Here is a 24,377-nt window from a genome sequence, read left to right on the forward strand (position 1 = left end):
AACAATCAGTCGTATATTGCACAAATCTGGCCTTTATGGAAGAGTGGCAAGAAGAAAGCCATTTCTTAAAGATATCCATAAAAAGTGTCGTTTAAAGTTTGCCACAAGCCACCTGGGAGACACACCAAACATGTGGAAGAAGGTGCTCTGGTCAGATGAAACCAAAATTGAACTTTTTGGCAACAATGCAAAACGTTATGTTTGGCGTAAAAGCAACACAGCTGAACACACCATCCCCACTGTCAAACATGGTGGTGGCAGCATCATGGTTTGGGCCTGCTATTCTTCAGCAGGGACAGGGAAGATGGTTAAAATTGATGGGAAGATGGATGGAGCCAAATACAGGACCATTCTGGAAGAAAACCTGATGGAGTCTGCAAAAGACCTGAGACTGGGACGGAGATTTGTCTTCCAACAAGACAATGATCCAAAACATAAAGCAAAATCTGCAATGGAATGGTTCAAAAATAAACATATCCAGGTGTTAGAATGGCCAAGTCAAAGTCCAGACCTGAATCCAATCGAGAATCTGTGGAAAGAACTGAAAACTGCTGTTCACAAATGCTCTCCATCCAACCTCACTGAGCTCGAGCTGTTTTGCAAGGAGGAATGGGAAAACATTTCAGTCTCTCGATGTGCAAAACTGATAGAGACATACCCCAAGCGACTTACAGCTGTAATCGTAGCAAAAGGTGGCGCTACAAAGTATTGACTTAAGGGGGCTGAATAATTTTGCACGCCCAATTTTTCAGTTTTTGATTTGTTAAAAAAGTTTGAAATATCCAATAAATGTCGTTCCACTTCATGATTGTGTCCCACTTGTTGTTGATTCTTCACAAAAAAATACAGTTTTATATCTTTATGTTTGAAGCCTGAAATGTGGCAAAAGGTCGCAAAGTTCAAGGGGGGCGAATACTTTCGCAAGGCACTGTAAGCAATAGTTGCTATTGTTTTTCATTCCAACGTTCACTTCCTATTTACTTAAGACTCCCGCTGGGCAAAGGCCAATGAGGCGGCGGTACAGAGGCAGGTGGAACTGGAGACCTGTGCTGATAGGCTGGGCAGCTTTGCCACAGCAGCCAGTCAGTTGGGGCCGTGGCTCAAAGAGAAGGAGCTGATGATGAGTGTGCTGGGACCCCTGAGCATCGACCCCAACATGTTGAACACCCAGAATCAACAAGTGCAGGTACATGGAGGATGTTAACTGTGTTGAACACATGCAAAATAATGAATAAGAATGTCACAATAGATTGTTCACAACTTGCCAATCCTGTTCTTGAATCTGCATAAACCAATACCAACCGCATTCTGATGAATTACTGATCAATTGCACTAGCCAAAATGTAGAATTGATTCCTTGTTGATGGATGATGTTCTGACCCCCCTTCTTTCCCTTCCCTACGTCCTCCACAGTTCATGCTTCGTGAGTTTGACACCCGCCGGCCCCAGTTCGACCAACTCACCCAGGCGGCCGAGGGCATCCTTTCACCGTCTGGTGGCGACTCCTCCCCGCAGGATGCCAAGGACCTAGCGGAGGTCCGGTCCGAGCTGGGCTCCATCTCGCAGCAGTGGGACGACCTCACTCAACGTCTGTCCCGGCGCTCCGGGCACATCGGCCAGGCCCAGGGCACCAGCGAGCGATACCAGGCCCTGCTGAAGAACCTCTCGGTCAACGTGGGGGCGCTAGGGGAGCGGCTGGACGGCCAAGCCTCGCTCAGTGCCCAGCCCGAGGCCCTGAAACGGCGTCTGCAGGAGACAGGCGAGATCCGCTCTGAGCTGGAGCAGAGGAGAGAGGAGCTGGGCGAGGCAGAGAAGCTGTGCGGCGAACTGAGTGCCATCGTGGTTGAACCTTACCTAAGAGATGAGCTGAAGAAGAGGCTGGAGAGCGTGAGTGGCCCGCTGAGGAGTCTGGAGGAGAGGGCTGGTGAGTCATTCTATCTTGTCTATGGTGTTCATCTTAATTCTGTTTGTATGAATCTCTGTTGGCTTCAGTAGTATTTGTATGTGAAGGGGAAGGGTATGTTTTGGGGTGGGATTTGGTCTCATTGTGGCTAGTTGTCAAGGTTTTCAGTCCAGCGCTCTCACCTCTCTCAGGCTTAGGTTGAATGTTCTTCATCAAAACATCTGTAAATGAATAGCATTAAAATCCTCTGTCCTCTCTCTTTCCCACAGCGGACGGTCTATCCCAGCTCCAAGCCGCTCTCTCCAGCACCCAGCAGTTCCAGCAGATGTTCGAGGAGCTGCGGAGCTGGCTGGACAACCAGAGTGGTCAAAGAGACTCTACCGCCGACTCCCTCCCCTGCCAGCCCGAGGCTATCCGGACCCTGCTTGCCCAGCAAGACGAGCTTCATCGCGGGGTGGCCAGCCAACGTGGCCCCTACGAGCTCATCCAGGCCGAGGGGGCCTCCCTGCTCGCCTCGCTACCCGCCGGCGGTGAAGAACGATCAGCGTTACTGTCCCGGCTTACCGCCCTACGCCAGGACTGGGATGAGCTCAACCAGTGCATCACGGAACGCCAGAACCGGCTGAAATCCGCCCTGACCAAGGCCGAGAGTTATCAGCAGCACCGCGCCGAGCTCACACCCTGGGTGGTGGAGTGCGAGGAGCGGGAGGCTGACATCCAGCTCTCACTAGACCCTGCGGCCCTGGATGAGGCTTTGCAGAAGGCCAGGCAGCTGGGGTTGGATCTAGAGCGCCGTCGCCCCCTCCTGGAGGCTTTAAACATTGCGGCCGACCAACTCCTGGAACACTGCCGCGTCGGAGAGGAAGACGTACGCGACGAAAAAGCCCAACTAAACCGTAGAGTCGACGGGCTGGCAGAAAACCTCCAAAACCGTGTTTCCCAACTGGAAGAGCTAGCGGGTCGACTTAAAGAGTTTGAGGACGGGCGGCAGGCGGTAGAGAGGAGGCTGGAGGCAGCGCGGCATCAGATCGAGGTGCAGGAGGCGCTGGGCCCACAGGCGTGCAGCAACAAGAGCCTGGAGCGGCTGAGGAGCCAGCAGGAGACGCTGCAGTCGCTTCAGCCACAGGTGGCCTACCTGAGGGATCTGGCCCAGGGGCTGGTGCAGGACGCACCCCACACAGCAGGGGGCGGCGGAGGAGGAGAGGGAGGACAGAGGCTGGAGCAGCAGGCCCGAGACACGGACAGAGAGTTTGGAGACGTCAGCGAAAAGGTGAGAAGATGTGTGAGGAATTTGGTATACAGTGTATTTCATGTATAAACAGTATAAATATTTCATAGACACGCCGATGAAAGATGGAGGCCAGCATTCTGTATATGAAACACTAAAATAAAATGGAGGTGTCACAATACTCTTCAACAGCCTTTTCTCTTTTGAAACCATTTGTTTGGTGTTGTTGGATCAATTTTACATATCCTTTACAATTACATTAGTGGACAAATGAGGAAAGGAGACAAGGAAAGAAAGCCATTTATGAGTATTGTAACACAGCCAATCTATTCACCTTGGAGTGTGACTGATACAAAGGAGGAGCCAATTTTAGCAAGGGTCATTGTGTGCGAGGGTGTCAGAGTGTGTGTTGAAAGAGAACAGAACGTCTTTTTTAGCTGACTGAGGAGTTCCAGTGATCTTGTATGGTCATTGTACAGCTCGAACGCTTCAGGCCATTTAATCACCACACTGAAATGTAAACCAACGAGTCAAGAGCATTGTACTGTATATTGATATGTATAGTTACCAAATGTGCCACATATAGTTACTTACAGACTGGTTTCACTTACAAATCAATACGGTATTTCATCAGATGCATGGTAAGGAGATATTACATTTGACCATTATTGATTAGATAATTGTCTCTTAACTCTCTTGCTAATGAGACAAAAAGTGAGTCATCAAAACCGAGATAAAATGCTGACTCATGTATCCTAGTTAATTGTATTTGTCCCTGTATTTATATCATATCGTTACATCAGCAAGGCACCATGCCACTTCCAACTTGCTAACATTATTAACTCTATCTCCCTTCCTTCCCACCTCTCTCTCTCTCTCCCCTCTCCGCTCAAGATTGAAAAGTGCTGTTCCACCCTGGAGTCCCGTCTCCAGGGCGTGGGCGAGGTCCAGTCCTCGGTGCGCGACCTCTTCTCCCACCTGGCTGACCTGGACGACGAGCTAGACTCGCTGAGCCCCGTGGGGCGCGACGCCGACTCGCTTGCCTCGCAGGCAGATGCTGTCCACGCCTTCTTAGCTCGCCTGGCCACGTTGAGGTCGGAGCTCGAAGGTCACGGAGGCGACTGCACCGCCATGCTCCGGCGCGAGGGGTCGTCTCCCGATCTCCTCGCCCTGAGGAGAGAGACGGAGGCCCTGAGCCGCCAGGCTGGGAAGCTGTCCGAAAGGGGCCAGGCCAGAGTGGGACAGATCGAGGTGGCTGCCGAGAAGGTGGCAGAGTTCTACGCCAAGGTGGCGGAGCTGCAAGGGCTGCTGGGACGGGCCGAGGAGGGGCTGAACGCGCAGGGCGTGGTGGGGACAGAGGTGGAGACCATCAAGCAGCAGCTGCATGAGTTCAAGGTAAGAACAAGTTTGATATTTATTGTTGTGCAACTACTGTCATGGAAATGGAATGACCCGTCAATGTTCCGTGATGGGTGGGCCGGCGGCCATTTTTACTCTTTACACAGGCCTGGAAGTAATTATCTTTCTATGGCTACCCTGTATCGTCTTGTGCTCTTCAGAGCTTTGTAAGTTGGGTAGAGCCAGCTATGGTAGTACAGCCTCCTAGGTGAGAGCTTGGCATATGTTTTTGGTGCCGGCATCAATGAACAGTCTTCTAAATGTTCATGGGATTCCTCAGAGAATGGAAATCTAAGTTTCTAGCCACAACGCCAGTATTATCTAGCCACAAGCCACCCTTTGGGAAATATTGCATTAACGACTTATTACATATTAGAACCAGTACGGGAATGGGTATTGTGAAGCTATAGTTATTTCTTTGGCAAATATTGTGCATAGAATTCTAACTGACATTTTATGTTATTGCACAGTTGCGCCTCTCTCTGGTGGCCATTTTGTTAGAACCTCTCAGCTAGTGCTTGACTCTGACCTGTAAAAGTATTAGTGTGTCTAATTGAAATAAGCAATTGACTAACACAGATCCTTTTTGAAAGCCTTTAGTTAAGAGTCATTTCTTGGGAGAGTTTTGAGAGGAAAGTATTTGACCTTTCTTGGTAGTTGAACTTTGTGTATTTAGCCTCATCTCCTAGCGCAGGTGCTTTGAGCTCTTGTCTCTCTCTGTCTGGGACTATGTCTACAGCATGACGTGTGTGTACTGTGGCATCCTCTCTTCTACAAATCAACACCAGCTTCAACTTTGCTGTCGCACTACTTTCCTTCCCTTCATGCTCGTATTAGCACTTGATCAAACAGAATTTTGGTCGGGCGACGCTTCTTTCATAACGCCCTTCCTACTGTGGGCTGTGTGGACGGTGTTGTGATGGAGTGTGTGACCCCTCCCGACTCGAGTCGTTCCGCTGGCTCCGAGCTCTATTTATAGAACCGTTTGTAAGGGAGGGGGGGGGGTGTGTCTCCAGTGACTTTATCAAGTCACTGGAGATCACAAGAGGGGGTATGGGGACTAAGGAGGTATGTGTTATAGATGTTACCTTGAGCCTACATGCAAGGAAGGAGGGATATGATCCAGTTGATCATGGCTGGGGGTATGACACGGAGGTCTAGAGCCAGGTAGAGAGGAGAGTTTAGTCACGGCAGCACTGCACAACTTCTGGCGCATTTTATTTATGGGACGCCGTTTGGGTCTTTGCGCGTCAAAACAAGATGCACGTAAAATAACACCTTGGCGTGTCATATAAGCTTGTTGACCAATCAGGACTTAATATGACTGCACGTGACATACTACTTTAACACGTTCAGAAATGTTATATGTAGTTATTACACATTGATTACACTATCGCTCGTATTTCATTTGTCACAACGATTCATCGATACGAATGTAATGACGATGGTAAAGTTGTCTCGCTCACCTGCCCTTCCCCAAGCTCTGGACAGTGCTGGTCATTCAAAAAAAGCTAGCTAGCTGATGGATGCAAACAATGTTCTTCCCCAAAAACATAGCAAAACAACATAATCGGTTTCAGTAGCTGTAGTTAGCTGGCTAACTATCTAGCTAAGTGTCATCCAAAATACCCCTAATTTATAAGACAGTTTTTTTTATTTGATTGTGGTCGGACCCATCTATGTGAAGCTAGTCACAATAAGGATAAGCCACAATTTCGGCAGATAATTTTAGGAAGAGAGGGTCCAGATTGTCTAGCCCGGCTGATTTGTAGGGGTCCAGATTTTGCAGCTCTTTCAGACCATCAGCTATCTGGATTTGGATGAAGGATAAATGGGGAGGCTTGGGCAAGTTGCAGTGAGGGGTGCAGGGCTGTTGACAGGGGTAGGGGTAGCCAGGTGGAAAGCATGGCCAGCCGTAGAAAAATGCTTATTGAAATACTCAATTATCGTGGATTTATCAGTGGTGACAGTGTTTCCTAGCCTCAGTGCAGTGGGCAGCTGGGAGGAGGTGCTCTTATTCTCCATGGACTTTAGTGTCGCAGAACTTTTTGGAGTTAGAGCTACAGGATGTGAATTTCTGCTTGAAAAAGCTAGCCTTTGCTTTCCTGACTGCCTGTATATATTGGTTCCTAACTTCCTTGAAAAGTTGCATGTCGGCCTCCCGGGTGGCGCAGTGGTTAAGGGTGCTGTACTGCAGCGCCAGCTGTGCCATCAGAGTCCCTGGGTTCGCGCCCATGCTCTGTCGTAACCGGCCGCGACCGGGAGGTCCGTGGGGCGACGCACAATTGGCCTAGCATCGCCCGGGTTAGGGAGGGCTTGGTCAGTAGGGGTGTCCAGTGTGGCGGGCTGGGCGCAGTGCACGCTAACCAAGGTGGCCAGGTACACAGTGTTTCCTCCGACACATTGGTGCGGCTGGCTTCTGGGTTGGATGTGCGCTGTGTTAAGAAGCAGTGCGGCTTGGTTGGGTTGTGTATTCGGAGGACGCATGACTTTCAACCTTCGTCTCTCCCGAGCCCGTACGGGAGTTGTAGCGTTGAGACAAGATAGTAGCTACTACAACAATTGGATACCACGAAATTGGGGAGAAAAAGGGGTAAAATTCAATAAAAAAATAAAAAAATAAGAAAAGTTGCATGTCGTGGGGGCTGTTTGCAGTGCGCCACAGGATGTTGTTTTTGTGCTAGTCAAGGGCAGTCAGGTCTGGAGTGAACCAAGGGTTCCTGTTCCTGGTTTAAAAAATGTTGAATGGGGCATGCTTATTTATTATTTAAAGAATAACCAGGCATCCTCTACTGACGGAATGAGGTCAATATCCTTCCAGGATACCCGGACCAGGTCGATTAGAAAGGCCTGCTCGCTGAAGTGTTTTAGGGAGCGTTTGACAGTGATGAGGGGTGGTCGTTTGACCGCGTACCCATTACGCACGCAGGCAATGAGGCAGTGATCGCTGAGATCCTGGTTGAAGACAGCAGAGTATTTGGAAGGCAGGTTGGTCAGGATGATATTAGGGTGCCCGTATTTACAGATTTGGTGTTGTACCTGGTAGGTTCATTGATCATTTGTGTGAGATTGAGAGCATCAAGCTTAGATTGTAGGAAGGCCGGGGTGTTAAGCATGTCCCAGTTTAGGTCACCTAACAGCACGAGCTCTGAAGATAGATGGGGGGGCAATCAATTCACATATGGTGTCCAGGGCACAGCTAGGGGCAGAGGGTGGTCTATAGCAAGTGGCAACGGTAAGAGACTTGTTTCTGGAGAGTTGTATTTTTAAAAGTAGAAGCTCAAATTGTTTGGGCACAGACCTGGATAGTAGGACAGAACTCTGCATATTGTCTCTAGAAATAGCATTTAAACCAGGTGCTGTCACTGTGTGTGTGGGGGATGGAACAAAATTGTTAACTAAGGCGTATTGAGCAGTGCTAGAGGCTCTACAGTGAAATAAAGCAGTAGTTACTAACCAAAACAGCAATGGGCAAAATAGGTATCGTGACCAAAGAGTTTGTCCGATGGGCCTCTTTAAACTAACAGTCCGATGTTCTCTAGATAGCTAGCGGGTAGTGGTGGCGCTTGTCCTGTACGTGCAAATTTAGCACACAACACATTCTATAATATAATTGTATTATTTGACGTGTATATTTTTTCCTCATTTTATTTATATTTAACCTTTATTTAACTCGGCAAGTCCAGTTCAGAACAAATTCTTATTTACAATGACGGCCAACCAAAAGGCCTCCTGCGGGGACGGGGGCTGGGATTAAAAATATAGGACAAAACACACATCACGACATTAAACAAGAAAGACACCGCAACACTACCTAAAGAGAGACTTAAGACAACAACATAGCTTGGCAGCAACACATGAAAACACAGCACGGTAGCAACACAACATGACAACAACATGGTAGCAGAACAAAACATGATACAAACAATATTGGGCACAGCACAAAGGGCAAGAAGGTAGAGAAAACAAAACATCACACGAAGCAGCCACAACTGTCAGTAAGAGTGTCCATGATTGAGTGTTTTAATGAAGAGATGTGGAGATAAAACGGTCCAGTTTGAGTGTTTTTTTTTTTTTTTTTTGTAGCTCGTTCCAGTCGCTAGCTGCAGCGAACTGATCCAGGGATGTGTGTGCTTTGTGGACCTAATGTGCAGAACGTGGTGCTGTATGCTGAGTCAATCCCGTCTAAAAAGTTGTTATAAGGTTCCATCAACCCCCCTCCCGACCCCCTAGCACGCCGGCGCCAGCCCTTGGAACGCGTTAGGGCCTGTCACCACCGTGATGGACGCCGGGCTAAATTTGATACCAAAGTGAATCACACACACCACACGTTTATTTATTTCAAGCTATCGTCTTCACTGTCTAGGGGAGATACTAGGCTAGTTAACCCAGCCAACAATAATTAGCCTACTCCCTCCCCTCAATAGGAATCTACTGTAGAACATTCCATAGGAATTTGCTGTGTCTTGCTGAATAGGAGAACAGCGACAGGGCCTCTCCATTGTATCACTACTTTCCATTGGTTTCCATTCATTGTGAAATGTTAAATGAGATTTCATGAGTACTGTACAACACAGACAGTTCATTCTGGCTGAGGCCATTACTTTGAATTCTATGTTTTTTTCCCCCCTGAGCTTTATGTTACATCCTCTGCACTAGAAGTACTGGTAAACGAGTAAGTTTGCATCCCCCGCCTTCCTGTTTATTGACTAGTTTACAGTAGCTCCCTAAACTGGGGACATTTTTACGTAGATTGTGTTAATGATTGGTTATGTTGTCATATCATAAATCAATTGATAATTATATATATGTTACAATGTAAGATGAGCCTTATTTGTATCTGATTGGAGGTGTGTTGCTGGACTTACTGGACAGTGGTTTCTGATTTGGTTCAGCTGGTGTCTTAGTGTGAGAGGATACAAGACAGTTTGCTTTCTCTTTCTTCCTCTCTGTCCTGTCTCTTATTCTGTACTCTTGATTTATCGACGCTTAATATTGTGGTTGGCCACGACAACTCTCTCTCGCTCTCTCCCCCTCCCTTTCTTTCCCCCTTCTTAATGAGAGAAAGCCGGTTGGATGTGTGGCAGAAGACGAGCAGAACAGAGGAGATAAAGAGGTAGAGGGGGAAAAAGGAGAAAGAGCTGTGAGTCGCTGAGGGAGAAGGAGACAGATAAGAGAAGGGAGACGGCTTAATGGAATGTGCATGAGTGAGAGTGTAGTGGAGTCACAAGCTGGGGGGGGGGGTTAAAGAGAGAGAGCAAGAAAGTGGGGGTGGGTGAGAGGTAGAAAAAGAGAGAGGGGCAGACGGGGACGAGCAAGACTTCCCTTTGCGTAAGATCCTCTTTCGTTCACTCAGGGAGCCCACTTGCCCCATCCCCCCCTCCCTCTTCTCCTTCCCTCCCTCTCTCTCTCAACCCCTCCCTCCTTCCTTCCCTCTCCCCCTCTATGTGCCCTCTCTCCTCTGGGCTGTAATGGATTCCGCCCAGGTCATTTCAAGCCTAAACATGCCTGTCTGCCCTGGAAGCAGACTAGCCTGACTGCCCCACCATCCCATCCCCCCACCAGATCCCAGTTTAGATTTTTTTTTTTTTTTTTTTAAACAATCCACAGAGATGATGTCATAATGCTTGAGATTTGTGTGTGTAAAAAGGGGGGGGGGGGGGGGTGTATTGTCAGATTAGCGAAATTGTATTGTTGAGCAATTGAACACTGATCTCATTGAGGCCATGAAGTGAGGGAGGAAGGGATGAGAGAAGGAGTTAGGAGAAGGAGGATAGGGAGATGTTTTAAATGGCCTGTGACATTACCAGTCTCTCTCCGTGTTCGGGCAAGTCAGTTTGTTTATCAAGTATGTTTTTATAGACCGCCATACTATCTGCAGACGTGCTCTTATGTGATCAGCAGAATTCACGTGTGTATTTAGGGATGCTTTGTGTGCCGACGAGGTGTGTGTGTGTGAGAGGGAGGATGTGTGTGGTGGGTGGGGAGACAGCTGAGATTCTGGATACGCCCCCGAAAAGACTGGAATTAGAAACATCCTCTGACACACACACACACTCTCTCCAGGGTGTGGCTCTACTGTATGTCCCCTAGCTCCAGAGCAGCTGACATAGTCTATGGGTTGGGACAGGGACGAGTTGAGGGGTGTTGTGAAGCTTTTAAGTCTCCTGCTACAAATGGGAATTCCTGTGTAGGACTGATAAGGGGGACAGGGGTGACGGGTGAGGAAAGCATTCCCTTAAATGCTGTCCTCACCCCTGCTTCCTCCCTCTCCACTCTCCCGTCTGCGTAGGCCCGTGTCCTGGGTTCAAATACTATTTAAAATCGTCAAATACTTTAGAACGTTTGCTTTAGCCTGCCTGGAGTGCCAAGTGGGCAGGGTTTGGGACTATCCTATTGGTTGAGTGCAACAGGAAAGCTCATTCCAGCCCAGCTAAAGTATTTGAAATGATTTTGAAGTAGAATTTGAACCCAGGCGTGATGGAGACGTCCCTCCCATATGAATAGTATTTGAACCCAGGCGTGATGGAGACGTCCCTCCCATATGAATAGTATTTGAACCCAGGCGTGATGGAGACGTCCCTCCCATATGAATAGTATTTGAACCCAGGCGTGATGGAGACGTCCCTCCCATATGAATAGTATTTGAACCCAGGCATGATGGAGACCCTCCTATATGGTCTGTGAGTCAGATCTCTCCCTCCAACCAAGTCCTCAGAGACAGTAAGGGACATTGGGGTAGTCTTGCTGATTAGGGATTACGGGGTAGCTGATGTAGCTCGTGTGCACGCTTCGGGTAGGAGTGGCCCATAGGCACTGATCTCGGATCAGCTTACAAATCCCTCAAGTCTTGTTACTCACCCATCACTTAATCATTAGCGGGGGAAACCCTATTGTGAAGCTCTCTTTTTACTAAAGATTATTTGATGGATGGTTTACATTGAAAGCGACATAGCCTACTGGTAATATGATGTCGTGTTGATTAGGTGTTCCAGTATATCTTCCCTGTGACTTACATAGTTACTATACTCATTTATCATCTTCAAAGACCTGGCCCAATTGTGTGGGTCTACACTTTCGGTTTATTTATTTAGCTCATTTTGTTCTTTGGTCCATTTTCGTCTTTGTTTATTTTCTGTTCTTGGGGGTTGATTGGATCAGGCTAACCCAATTTTCACTAATCATATGAGCTGATTTTCAAATGGACCCTTACTGTACCCTACTGACTGTCCCGATTTGACAACACACTGTGTGTGTGTGTGTGTGTGTTTGTTGATTCTTCCTCTCTCTCCCTGCTCTCAGGATCCTATATCGTCTCAGCTGTTGTGAATTAGACGGGCATGCCACAGCTTATCTTCCCTCTCCCCTTATCGGGCACCATCCTCTGTTACCAGACCAACCATAACAGATACACTGCTTCTTTACATAAACTACACGACTAAGAATAATGTCAAATGAAGAAGCCCAATAATACACTTAGAAGAAGAGAAAAGGGGTGTGTTTTGTGTGCCTGTCTATTTTATTTTTTTACAGAAACTGGGACAAAGCAGGAATGTGACCTCTATTTGGCCAGGATTAGGATATGGAAAAAACCTTTTCATTCACATATGGGCTCCATTATCCATTCCAGACCCTGCCTAATAATGCGTAACACTGTTGTTTAAAAAATATATATATAATCTAAAGAACAATATGTTAGTCTTTCAGGTATGAAGGTGTGAGTTCTTTGTTTTTCGGGAAGCGTTTGTGCCCACTGGCCACACATGACTGCAGCTAAAGAATCTGTAACACCTGCAAGTATTGTACCACCAGTGTGAATTTGATTGACAAGCCTGTTATTCACCAAATGTACTGTACTCGGGCAGGATGGTTGAAGTTGCCGGATGGGTTGCCATGCGTCTCTTTGTGTCTGCGGGGGGGAGAGACTGAGAGAACAATAGCCTCATTGAGCAGCTCAGGTAAAACTCTCCTAGTCAATAATAAAACTGCTGCTCAGACAGAGGAGGAGAGCACTTCCTCGCTGCCTGGATACGAGTGGGAGAAAGGTAGAGGGGAAATGGGGGAGGGAGAAAAATATGAAGTCATGGCGAGAAATGACATGAAATGACTTGTTTAAAAACCTGAAATATGGATGGATGAGACATGGATTGAGTTCTGTTGAGAGAAAGGAAAGGGGGGGAAGTAGAGGTGGACAAACAAAAGAAGAGGGCACACGTTTAATTTCTACAGGAGTACTCTTGTGAGCAAACCCTCCACAGCAAAGTCAATACTGTCAGTATCCCGTGCCTATGCTCCCGCGTATATCATCAAACCGCTCTACTGACTTTGCGGAGACGGTCACAGGCCGACATTATTATATAAAGTCTAGAGACCTACAGCTTGACCTTTTGGCTGAGGGTTAAGCATGAATGGATTCCACTGCTTTGAGTCCCCAATGTGATTAACTCGCCGGGGGATTTTGGGGCTTGCTCCCCTCCCTCTTCCTGTCTGAGTCAGAACTGTGACTCCTTAACCAGGCGTGACAGGCCAAATGAACGGGGGATGAATGACAATTTAGAGAAGAGGAGTGGGGGATGGACATAGACTGCAAGAGGGATCAAGGATGGAATGCTAAAATGATCAAATCCGACACACTCAAAATGGAGATGGCAGAGAGGGCATTTAAATAAAAAAAATAGCATTGATATATCTTTCCTGTGCATCCCTTGGTTTTCTTTCTATCCCTGACTCATTTATCTTCTCTGACTTTTCATCTCTCCTGGTAGCTGAGAGGCTGAGCAGAGGGGCGCAGCAATGACAGCTGCACCACAAATGACAGAGTGAGTGAGAGGTGGAGAGAGAGAGAGGAGGGGGGGAGAGAGTCAAAAAGAAAGAGTAGAGTATTTAGCGTGTTTGACATGCAGGCCACGGGCGGATCACAGCAACAGTTAGACGGGAGAGATGGGGGAGGGGAGGGGGGAGGGGGGGGCAGAGAGAGCAGGCATGCGTTGAGTTCACATCGGCTGCTGTCTCCGCCAGAGTTCTTTAAACAAACAGAGCAACTGAAAAAGGGAAGGGAGGATAAGAGAGAAGAACGAGTAGAGGAGGAGGAACTGAACCACAACTGGCACTATATCAGGGATACAAGGACACAGTATAAGGAGGAAAACAAACTTGGTTAAAATCAATGATTTGTCTAGACACTAGATGACTAACGGGGTGTTGTGTTGAAGCCACCGTGCCACCATCTTGGCACCCCACCCCACCGTTGTAAAAAATATTTTGGAGGCTATGGAAATGCATTTTTTTTTCACGTTTACATTTATTCTATTACAGACGCCTTAATGCATACTTAAACATTATATATTGTGAGCTAAACATAAAATATAAATACAGATATTTTCCGTAAAGTATAAGTTTTTCAGATGAACTAATGTTACTGTCCTCACAACAACAAAAATACTTAAAGGAAAAATCCACCCAAAATCACTCATTCCTATAATTTACAGTGTTACATAACACTATGTGAGAACAATATTTTGTGAACAAATGTTTAATTTTTTCGTTGTAATAAGATTGGTGGCAACGTGAAAATCGCTGTGAAAACTGTTGCAGCTCAAGTCGATTACAAAATCCACAATGCTCTCTCTATATCAGCATGTGAATTAGCTAGTTTTTTTATTCATATTTTTTTAGGGGTTGATCAGCTTTAATATTGCAGATTGTAGCTTCAACCAATGTAATTGTCTGCATATTTTCCAATACCATACATACATACATACATACATACATACATACATACATACATACAGTGGGGCAAAAAAGTATTTAGTCAGCCACCAATTGTGCAAGTTCTCCCACTTAAAAAGATGAGAGAGGCCTGTAATTTTCATCATAGGTACACTTCAACTATGACAGACAAAATGAGAATAAAAATCCAGAAAATCACATTGTAGGATTTTTTATGAATTTATTTGCAAATGATGGTGGAAAATAAGTATTTGGTCAATAACAAAAGTTTATCTCAATACTTTGTTATATACCCTTTGTTGGCAATGACAGAGGTCAAACGTTTTCTGTAAGTCTGTTGCTGGTATTTTTGCCCATTCCTCCATGTTGATCTCCTCTAGAGCAGTGATGTTTTGGGGTTGTTGCTGGGCAACACGGACTTTCAACTCCCTCCAAAGATTTTCTATGGGGTTGAGATCTGGAGACTGGCTAGGCCACTCCAGGACCTTGAAATGCTTCTTACGAAGCCACTCCTTCGTTGCCCGGGCGGTGTGTTTGGGATCATTGTCATGCTGAAAGACCCAGCCACGTTTCATCTTCAATGCCCTTGCTGATGGAAGGAGGTTTTCACTCAAAATCTCACGATACATGGCCCCATTCATTCTTTCCTTTACACGGTTCAGTCGTCCTGGTCCCTTTGCAGAAAAACAGCCCCAAAGCATGATGTTTCCACCCCCATGCTTCACAGTAGGCATGGTGTTCTTTGGATGCAACTCCGAATTCTTTGTCCTCCAAACACGACGAGTTGAGTTTTTACCAAAAAGTTATATTTTGGTTTCATCTGACCATATGACATTCTCCCAATCTTCTTCTGGATCATCCAAATGCTCTCTAGCAAACTTCAGACGGGCCTGGACATGTACTGGCTTAAGCAGGAGGACACGTCTGGCACTGAAGGATTTGAGTCCCTAGCGGCGTAGTGTGTTACTGGTAGGCTTTGTTACTTTGGTCCCAGCTCTCTGCAGGTCATTCACTAGGTCCCCCCGTGTGGTTCTCTGATTTTTGCTCACCATTCTTGTGATCATTTTGACCCCACGGGGTGAGATCTTGCGTGGAGCCCCAGATCAAGGGAGATTATCAGTGGTCTTGTATGTCTTCCATTTCCTAATAATTGCTCCCACAGTTGATTTCTTCAAAACAAGCTGCTTACCTATTGCAGATTCAGTCTTCCTAGCCTGGTGCAGGTCTACAATTTTGTTTCTGGTATCCTTTGACAGCTCTTTGGTCTTGGCCATAGTGGAGTTTGGAGTGTGACTGTTTGAGGTTGTGGACAGGTGTCTTTTATGCTGATAACAAGTTCAAACAGGTGCCATTAATACAGGTAACGAGTGGAGGACAGAGGAGCCTCTTAAAGAAGAAGTTACAGGTCTGTGAGAGCCAGAAATCTTGCTTGTTTGTAGGTGACAAATACTTATTTTCCACCATAATTTGCAAATAAATTCATTAAAAATCCTACAATGTGATTTTCTGGATTTTTTTCTTATTTTGTCTGTCATAGTTGAAGTGTACCTATGATGGAAATTACAGGCCTCTCTCATCTTTTTAAGTGGGTGAACTTGCACAATTGGTGGCTGACTAAATTTTTGCCCCACTGTACGTACATACATACATACATACATACACACACACACACACACACACACACACACACACACACACACACACCCCGTATCAGTCAAAAGTTGGGACACCTACTCATTTAAGTGTTTTTATTTATTTTTATTATTTTCCACATTGTAGAATAATAATGAAGACAAAGTATGAAATAACACATATGGAATCATGTAGTAACCAAAAAAGCATAAAACAAATTAAAATAGATTTTAGATTCTTCAAAGTAGCCACCCTTTGCCTAGGTGACAGCTTTGCACACTCTTGGCATTTTCTCAACCAGCTTCACCTGAAATGCTTTTCCAACAGACTCTTCCACATATGCTGAGCACTTGTTGGCTGCTTTTCCTCCACTCTGTGGTCCAACTCATCCTAAACCATCTCAATTGGATTGAGTTTGGGTGATTGTGGAGGCCAGGACATGTGATGCAGCACTCCATCACTCTCCTTTTGGTTAAATAGCCTTTACACATCCGGTTGAAAAACAAATGATACTCCCACTAAGTGTAAACCAGATGGGATGCAGTAGCCTAGTGGTTAGAGCGTTGGACTTGTAACCGAAAGGTTGCAAGATTGAATCCCCGAGCTGACAAGGTAAAAAGCTGTCGTTCTGCCCCTGAACAAGGCAGTTAATCCACTGTTCCTAGGCCGTCATTGAAAATAAGAATTTGTTCTTAACTGACTTGCCTAGCTAAATTAAGGTAAAATTAAAAAATGTAAAAAATGCAGAATGCTGTGGTAGCCATGCTGTGGTTAAGTGTGCTTTGAATTCTAAATAAATCACTGATAGTGTCACCAGCAAAGCACCCCCACACCACCTCCTCCATGCTTCACGGTGGGAACCACACATGGGAAGACCATCTGTTCAGCTGCTCTGCCTCTCACAAAGACATGGCTGTTGAAACAAAAAATCTCAAATTTGGCCTCAACAGACCACAGGCAAGTCTCTTCTTATTATTGGTGTCCTTTAGTGTAGTGGTTTCTTTGCAGTACTTCGACCACGAAGGCAGTCTCCCCTGAACAGTTGATGTTGAGATGCGTCTGTTATTGAACTTAATTTCTGAGGCTATTCAACTCTAATGAATTTATCCTCTGCAGCAGAGGTAACTCTAGGTCTTCCTTCCCTGTGATGGTCCTCATGTGAGCCAGTTATATCGTAGCACTTGATGGTTTTTGTGACTGCACTTGAAGAAACTATCAAAGTAATTGAAATTTCCCAGATTGACTGACCTTCATCTATTAAAATGATGATGGACTGTCATTTCTATTTGCCTATTTGAGCTGTCCTGGCCATAATATGGACTTGGCCCTTCTGTATGCCACCCCTACCTTGTCACAACACAACTGATTGGCCCAAACGCATTAAGAAATTCCACAAATTCACTTTTAACAAGGCACACCTGTTAATTGAAACACATTCCAGATGACCATCTCATGAAGCTGGTTGAGAGAATGCCAAGAGTGTGCAAAGCTGGCATCAAGGCAAAGAGTGGCTACTTTGAAGAATCTGAAATATATTTTGATTTGTTGAACACTTTTTTGGTTACTACATGATTCCATTCGTGTTATTTCATAGTTTTGATGTCTTCACTATTATTCTACAATGTTAAAAATAAATAAAAACCCTTGATTGAGTTGGCGTGTCCAAATATACGGTACATACATAAATACAGTGCATTTCAAAGTATTAACGTAACATTTTGTTACGTTACAGGCTTATTCTAAAATGGATTAAATCAAAACATCCTCATCAATCTACACACAATGACAAAGCAAAAACAGGTTTTTAGATTTTTTTGATCAAAAATAAAAATTACAAACTGATCACATTTACATAAGTATTCATACCCTTTACTCAGTACTTTATTGAAGCAGGTTTGGAAGATATTATAGCTTTGCGTAATCTTGATTATAACACTACAAGCTTGGCACACCTGTATTTGGGGAGTTTCTCCCCTTCTCTGCATAACCTCTCATGCTCTGTCAGGTTGGATGGGGAGCGTTGCTGCACAGCTATTTTCAGGTCTCTCCAGAGATGTTCGATCGGGTTCAAGTCCGGGCTCTGGCAGGGCCACTCAACTACATCCAGAGACTTGTCTCGAAGCCTGTCCTGTATTGTCTTTGCTGTGTGCTTGTTGTCCTGTTGGAAGGTGGAACTTTGCCCCAGTTTGAGTTCCTGAGCGCTCTGGAGCAGTTTTCATCAAGGATCTCTCTGTACTTTGCTCCGTTCATCTTTCCCTCGATCCTGATTAGTCTCCCAGTCCCTGCAACTGAAAAACATCCTCACAGCATGGTGTTTCCACCATGCTTCACCGTAGGGATGGTGCCAGGTTTCCTCCAGGCGTGACGCTTGGCATTCAGGCCAAAGAGTTCAATCTTGGGTTCATCAGACCAGAGAATCTTGTTTCTAATGGTCTGAGAGTCCTTTAGGTGCCTTTTGGCAAACTCCAAGCGGGCTGTCGTGTCCCTTTTTATGAGTGGCTTCCATCTGGCCACACTACCATGAAGGCCTGATTGGTGGAGTGTTGCAGAGATGGTTGTCCTTCTGGAAGGTTTTCCCATCTCCACAGAGGAACCCTGGAGCTCTGTCAGTGACCATCGGGTTCTTGGTCACCTCCTCGACCAAGGCCCTTCTCCCCCTATTGTTCAGTTTGGCCAGGCGGACAGCTCTAGGAAGAGTCTTGGTGGTTCCATACTTCTTCCATTTAAGAATGATGGAGGCCAATGTGTCCTTGGGGACCTTCAATGCTGAGGAATTGTTTTGGTACCCTTCCCCAGATCTGTGCCTCGACACAATCCTGTCTCGGAGCTCTACGGACAATTCCTTTGACCTCATGGCTTGGTTTTTGCTCTGACATTTACTGTCAACTGTGGGACCTTAGACAGGTGGGTGCCTTTCCAAGTCATGTCCAATCAATTGAATTTACCCCAGGTGGACTCCGTCAAGTTGTAGAAACATCTCAATGATGATCAATAGAAACAGGATGTACCTGAGCTCAATTCTGAGTCTCATAGGAAAGGGTCTGAATACTTATGTAAATAAGGTAATTCAGTTTATTTGCAATACATTTGCAAACATTTTTTACATTTTTTAAAACTGTTTTCACTTTGTCTTTGAGGATTTTATTTGTTCAATTTTAGAATTAGGCTGTAATATAACAAAGTGGAAAAAGTCAAGCGGTCTGAATACTTTCTGAATGCACTGTACATACTATATACATTTAACAAACACAATGTACTTTACATTGGTTTGTTTTTAATCCCGTCCTTCAGCTCCACTCAACCCCTCCCATCGATCTCTGAACGCCATCCAGTTTGATTTCTGTTTGCCGTGTATATTTAACTCTGCTGTTTCACAAAAGTTCTCAACCCATATACATTTTACGGACACCGCTAATGTAAAATATACTATCTTGTTGTTTTTAGTCCCACCTTTCAGCTCCACTCAACCCCTCCCATCTACCTCTTAACCTCATCAGTTTTCTTCTATTTGCCATATATTTTTCCGCTGTGATGTTTCACTACAGTTCTGAACCTTTTCTGTTTTTACAGTTTCTACAGATTGTAAATGAAACATCTTATTCTACTATTGATCGATTTGACTTTGACTTTTCAACTAAGCCAGCAGTGCTATAGGCAGAGTTGGCTCCAGGAAAATGTTGTAGTTCTTCAGCCATTCCTGGATCTGCGATTGAAAAACAAACTACGTATGAACAGTACCAAAACAAATGATCTAATGATTCTGTCTCTTCGCAGTAAAATCTGCAGAGCTGGGATGGTTGTATCCCCCCATATATATAACATTCTATTGGTTGCAAGAATTTTGTATAATGATTTTAAATTGAAAAGGTTTTTGTTTTGCTTATCAGTTCCTAAACCATGTGCCATGGAATCGGTACATCACAAATCTCTTCCCAACTATTTTGCAATCTATATGACACAGCTGTCCATTTTTTGGTCCTTCAATGAAACTGGTATACATTTTTATTTATCACAATTTTATTTAACCAATTTTTTTGAAGTTAGCTGAAAAATTGGCTTAACAAACTGCACTATCGATTTACCAGTCTACAATCTCACCATGTTCATCCTGCAGATCGATGCTGTCTGACATTCACAACGGCACCAGGCAATTCACCCTGGACTGAAGAGGCAGACAAATGGGAGAAATGTCTGAAACCCTTTTGTTAAATTACACATTTCTGGAGGTTGGAATATCACAGAAATATGATGGCTCATTCGAGAGAAGACAACCTCTCGCGTTATGACATCAGCCAGTATTGACATCTGACATGCAAGATAGACGTTTTTGGCGATCTAAAAAATCGTGTTCCTATTAACTTCCAGAAGTAGTGAGAGCGGCATTATTGCAGTGCTACATCATACCGGTTGAATTTCTGCCTGCTCGAGCAGCAAAAGGTCAGATGGACATGAAACGACCCAGGGAGTCGATAAGAACATCACTCAACAATGCACAGAACAATATAACATTCAAAACCGGTGAATCTTTACTTCAAATACATGTCATTTTGTCCTTGAAACATTTGAATTTAAATACTCTAGAAGTCTGTTCATTCCTATGGAGGACTGCTCCTCCTGGGGAGTGCCAATATGGCCGACCGGTGGCTTCAAAGCCTCTCAATGGCCAATGTAAAGCATCAGCAATCCGGGGTTTATATACATCATTGGTATAAAATACTCCACTTTTGTCTGGTGCCAGGGATTGCTCTCATGCTTACTGGATTCCCCCGACTGTGTCTCCATTGATTTATTTTGTTGTTGTTGTGTGGCATCCTGAGGCCCCCTTTTCTGTAACCCCTTCACTCTCTCTCTCTCTCTCTCACTCACACACACACACACACACACACACACACACACTCTTCTCCTGGCTGGATTGGGTCACACTGGAGCGTAACCCAAACCATATTGTTTTACACTGTCGCCCACTACGCTGGAGAATAGTAACCGGCTACCTGGAAAGCTGGTGGAAAAAAAGAGGAACGAGGGGGAGAAGAGGATAGATCGAGGTTCTACTTCCTTGTATGCGTATCGGCTGTTTGTTTTGGGAAAATTTGAAAAGCCGTTATTGATAAGCCTCTTTTTTTTCATGTTTTGCTAGCAGTTCCCCCACCCTCCTTCTCTCCTCCGTCCATCCCTCCCACTTTCTTTCTCTTTCACTGTTTCTCTGTATCATTTCATTCTCTGCGGACATTGTTTTTGTGCTCTGAGGGGGCAGGGATTTGCCCAGGAGATTCTGTTCTGGATTACAAAGCAGTGATGAATGCTGCAGTCTCACACTGCTCACGTCTCTCTCGAGCTTGTGGCTGGCTGTGAACACTGAGCAATAGTACTAGCCTGCCTAGCAACAAACCCCCTCACCTGCGTTAGTCTTTTAATTTCATCCTCAAGCCAATTTATCCATTCACTTTGAAAGATGTTGTGTCCGAGTTCTTAGCGTGGGATAATCTTTTCCCGTTATTCCAAGATTTTTTTTAAAAAGAGCAAAATCCTCCCTGTCCACCACTCTGTCTCTCCTCCCCCTCTCTTTTTGGCTCCACGCCCCCCTCCCTCCTCCCTTCCTATCTGTAGCTCACTCCCCCACCCCTCTCACAGGGGGTTTTTCGGGAGAGGAAACCAGCATGATTGGAGCACTTCCTGTGTTTTAATACCAGAGCAGGAAACAGAGCAAACGGAGCTGGATTCAAACAAAAACAGTGAGAAAGGGAGAGCGAGAGAGCAAGAAACGAACAAGTGAGTGCGCGAGAGAGACAGAGTGGGCGAGCAAGGGAGAGAGGAAAAGTGGGGAGATTTTTTTTAGCAGCTGCAAACCATTTGTCTGAGCGACAGAAAGAAGGCAAGGGAGCCTGCATGCAGAAAACAGAGGGAAACAGAGGAAGACTGGGATTGCGTGGCTCCTTGTTGTTTCTCTCGTCTAAGGAGCCTCTGACAGAGAGCGAAGCGGAGAGAAAGAAGGAAAGCGTGTGTCAGGGGATTGTCTGGGAGAGGGAGAACGCCTGCAGAGTCAGAGGCAGCGCTCAGGCTGGGGCTCGGACTGTCTGGGTCTCTGCTCTCTGGATACAGTGCCACGATACACAGCAGCTCGGCTGGACGGGGCTCACCCCACCCACCCACCCTCTCCCCCTAAGAGAACCCTCTCACCCCCTCCCGGATTCAGCCTTCAACTCTGGATTCACTGTCTCTTCTTCCCTGGAGCTGTGGATGAGCAGCGTGATGGAAGGAGGGAGATGATAGACAGGCGTCTAGTCTACGCTAGGAAAAGGCTCTGGATCTCTTTGTTCTGTTTTTTTAATTGCAAGACTGACTTTTGCGGCGTGGCAGGTGACGGGATTGACTTTTTCTCGCTAATGATGAGGAGGATAATGATGACGTCAACACGGGGGATGACGGCGCACTCCAGGCAGAGAGCGGGGCACGGCCTCCAGACCCACTCAACTCATGCTTTGTGATGGGAATGAAAGAGAACGGGAGAAAGTATAGACTGTCTGCAAGGACACTCACAGGGACCAAAGCAGGCTATGAGTGACTGCTCGGTTACTTTGTCTGAGATTTTGTTTTGCTGCGATTTGTTTTTGATTCCCTCTAAAGACTGAAGGATATACTATTTTCTCAATTGTTTTGATTCCCTCTAAAGACTGAAGGAAAAACTATTTTTGGCTCAACAACAAACCCTGGACTACGACAGAAAAAGAGCAACATTTTTCACCCTGCACAACCTCTTTTCATATCAGGGAGTAGTGGATTTCTCACCAATTTTAAAGGAAACTTTAGACACTTCTTTGGCTGCTTCTCACTGAGACAGTTGCTCAACCCTTCTCTGCTGCTTATCCTGTTGTGGCAGAGCGAGGGAGAATAGAAAGGGAAGGAAGTAGTGTACCAGCAAGGGGAGATTGGGAAATGATTCAGGAGTGGAGTTGAAAGACTGTGTGAGTGAGGGGGATTTGACATATAAAAAAACCGGAACAAAAGGATGTTATCTCCTCGGCACTCACCTCGTTCTGGACTTTGGATGCCTACGAGACAGCCCCTGCCTTCTTCCTGACCACCTTCCAGACGAGCAGTGCTGCCTCATATGCTGCTGGAGGGGAGGAGAGGAGCGTCTGCCGGCAGGTTACTCTCTCACGGATGTTCCCCTGCATTTCAGATAGTGCTGGGATATGCCGTTGCACTTCTATTGAAGTGACATGGTAGCATTCGGACCTATGGACTTGTCCTGTGGATTGCAAACTTTATTTTGTTTTGTGATTTTGGGTCATTTTAGTCATTAAAGCGGATTCATGTTTGGGATTGTGCTTTGGACCGGGAACGGTTGACAAAACGGAAATATTTTCATCCCACCTATCGAGGTGTTTTTCCCCATTTGTTTTCTGTGGAATACTTATTGGCCCCATCCCCAAGGGGGCCAGCCTGCCCCTATAAAGGACCACTGCAGGGTGTCAGGGGGATATCGCCCCAGGGGCAGCAGAGGGATGGGGAAGCCCCTGAGCCGGCCGGACTGCCTGAGGAAAAACCCCCGATGCCTGGGGAAGGGGGACGAGGATGAGGCCTACATCGAGGACTGCTATGTCCCCCAGCGCTCCATCTACGACACCATGCGTATCAATGAGCAGATTGACCAGGGCTCCAAGCTCAGCCAGCCCTCGCGCAGCACCCTGGGCTCGGGTGGCGGCGGAGAGGGTAGCACCCTCTCCAGCAACGGCACCATCGGGGCTGACTTAGGGAGCGTCTTTGTGTCAAGGGGACACACTGATGCCGGAGTTAAAAGACTGGACGAAAGGGTGATCTTTGACGCCCTCAAGCTAACCGGCGATCCCCAGAGCATGTTGCCACCTGGAAGTGGCGGCGGTTCTGGTTTACCCATCGCGGCCTCGTCCTCTGCCTCCTGTGGGGCAGCTGCAGTAAAAAGGCGCCACCAGGTCGGCGATAAGAAAGACAACCCCAATCGTCGCTCCTGGAAGGCATTTATGCCCCCCTGTTACCCTGAGTTTGCAGAGAGGCTTGAGTTTACTCCTGGGGAAAGTGCTGAGAAGCGTCTGTCTGGTCCTGGGATTCCACTTTCTCTACTGCTGCCACCAACCCCAACCTCCACAACCCCCTTACCTCCTTACTCACCTTCCACTGTGTCGTCCGTGGTTCTTCACACACCTCCTGTCTCTTCCTCCCCTTCGTTGACGCCGACAGTGAGTCCCATTATCCCCCTCCAACAGCACCCTGTTAGCAAGCAAAAACAACTTCACCCCCTGCTCCAAAAACAACACAAGCAAACACATGCGCTACCCTCCCCTTCAAAAGAACAGCCATCGCTGCAGTTACCTGCCCAACCCCACCAGGGCTCTGGGAGCACCCCACAGCACAGTCCCGGTGCTACCACAAAGCTGGAAAGAAAAAGAGACAAGCGTCATCGGTGGCCAGTTGTGTCTCCCAGAGCTGGTGTCAAAAGAATTCCAGTAG

General features: G+C 46.3%; 1 protein-coding gene across 35 annotated transcripts in view; it reads left to right on the plus strand.

The window, feature by feature from the left end:
* LOC110496159 (microtubule-actin cross-linking factor 1) overlaps positions 1 to 24,377 on the plus strand; it is a 271,227-nt gene that overhangs the window by 188,831 nt on the left and 58,019 nt on the right. For all 35 annotated transcript variants that reach the window (XM_090208561.1, XM_090208575.1, XM_090208563.1 and 32 more), the window contains 4 exons: positions 987 to 1,186; positions 1,414 to 1,924; positions 2,173 to 3,173; positions 4,026 to 4,526. In XM_090208561.1, coding sequence (XP_090064687.1) covers positions 987 to 1,186; positions 1,414 to 1,924; positions 2,173 to 3,173; positions 4,026 to 4,526 — 2,213 coding nt within the window. The remainder of the gene's footprint in view (positions 1 to 986; positions 1,187 to 1,413; positions 1,925 to 2,172; positions 3,174 to 4,025; positions 4,527 to 24,377) is intronic.

Source organism: Oncorhynchus mykiss, chromosome 18, assembly GCF_057628025.1.
Source record: "Oncorhynchus mykiss isolate SJ-2025 chromosome 18, ASM5762802v1, whole genome shotgun sequence".
NCBI classification, from domain to species: Eukaryota; Metazoa; Chordata; class Actinopteri; order Salmoniformes; family Salmonidae; genus Oncorhynchus; species Oncorhynchus mykiss.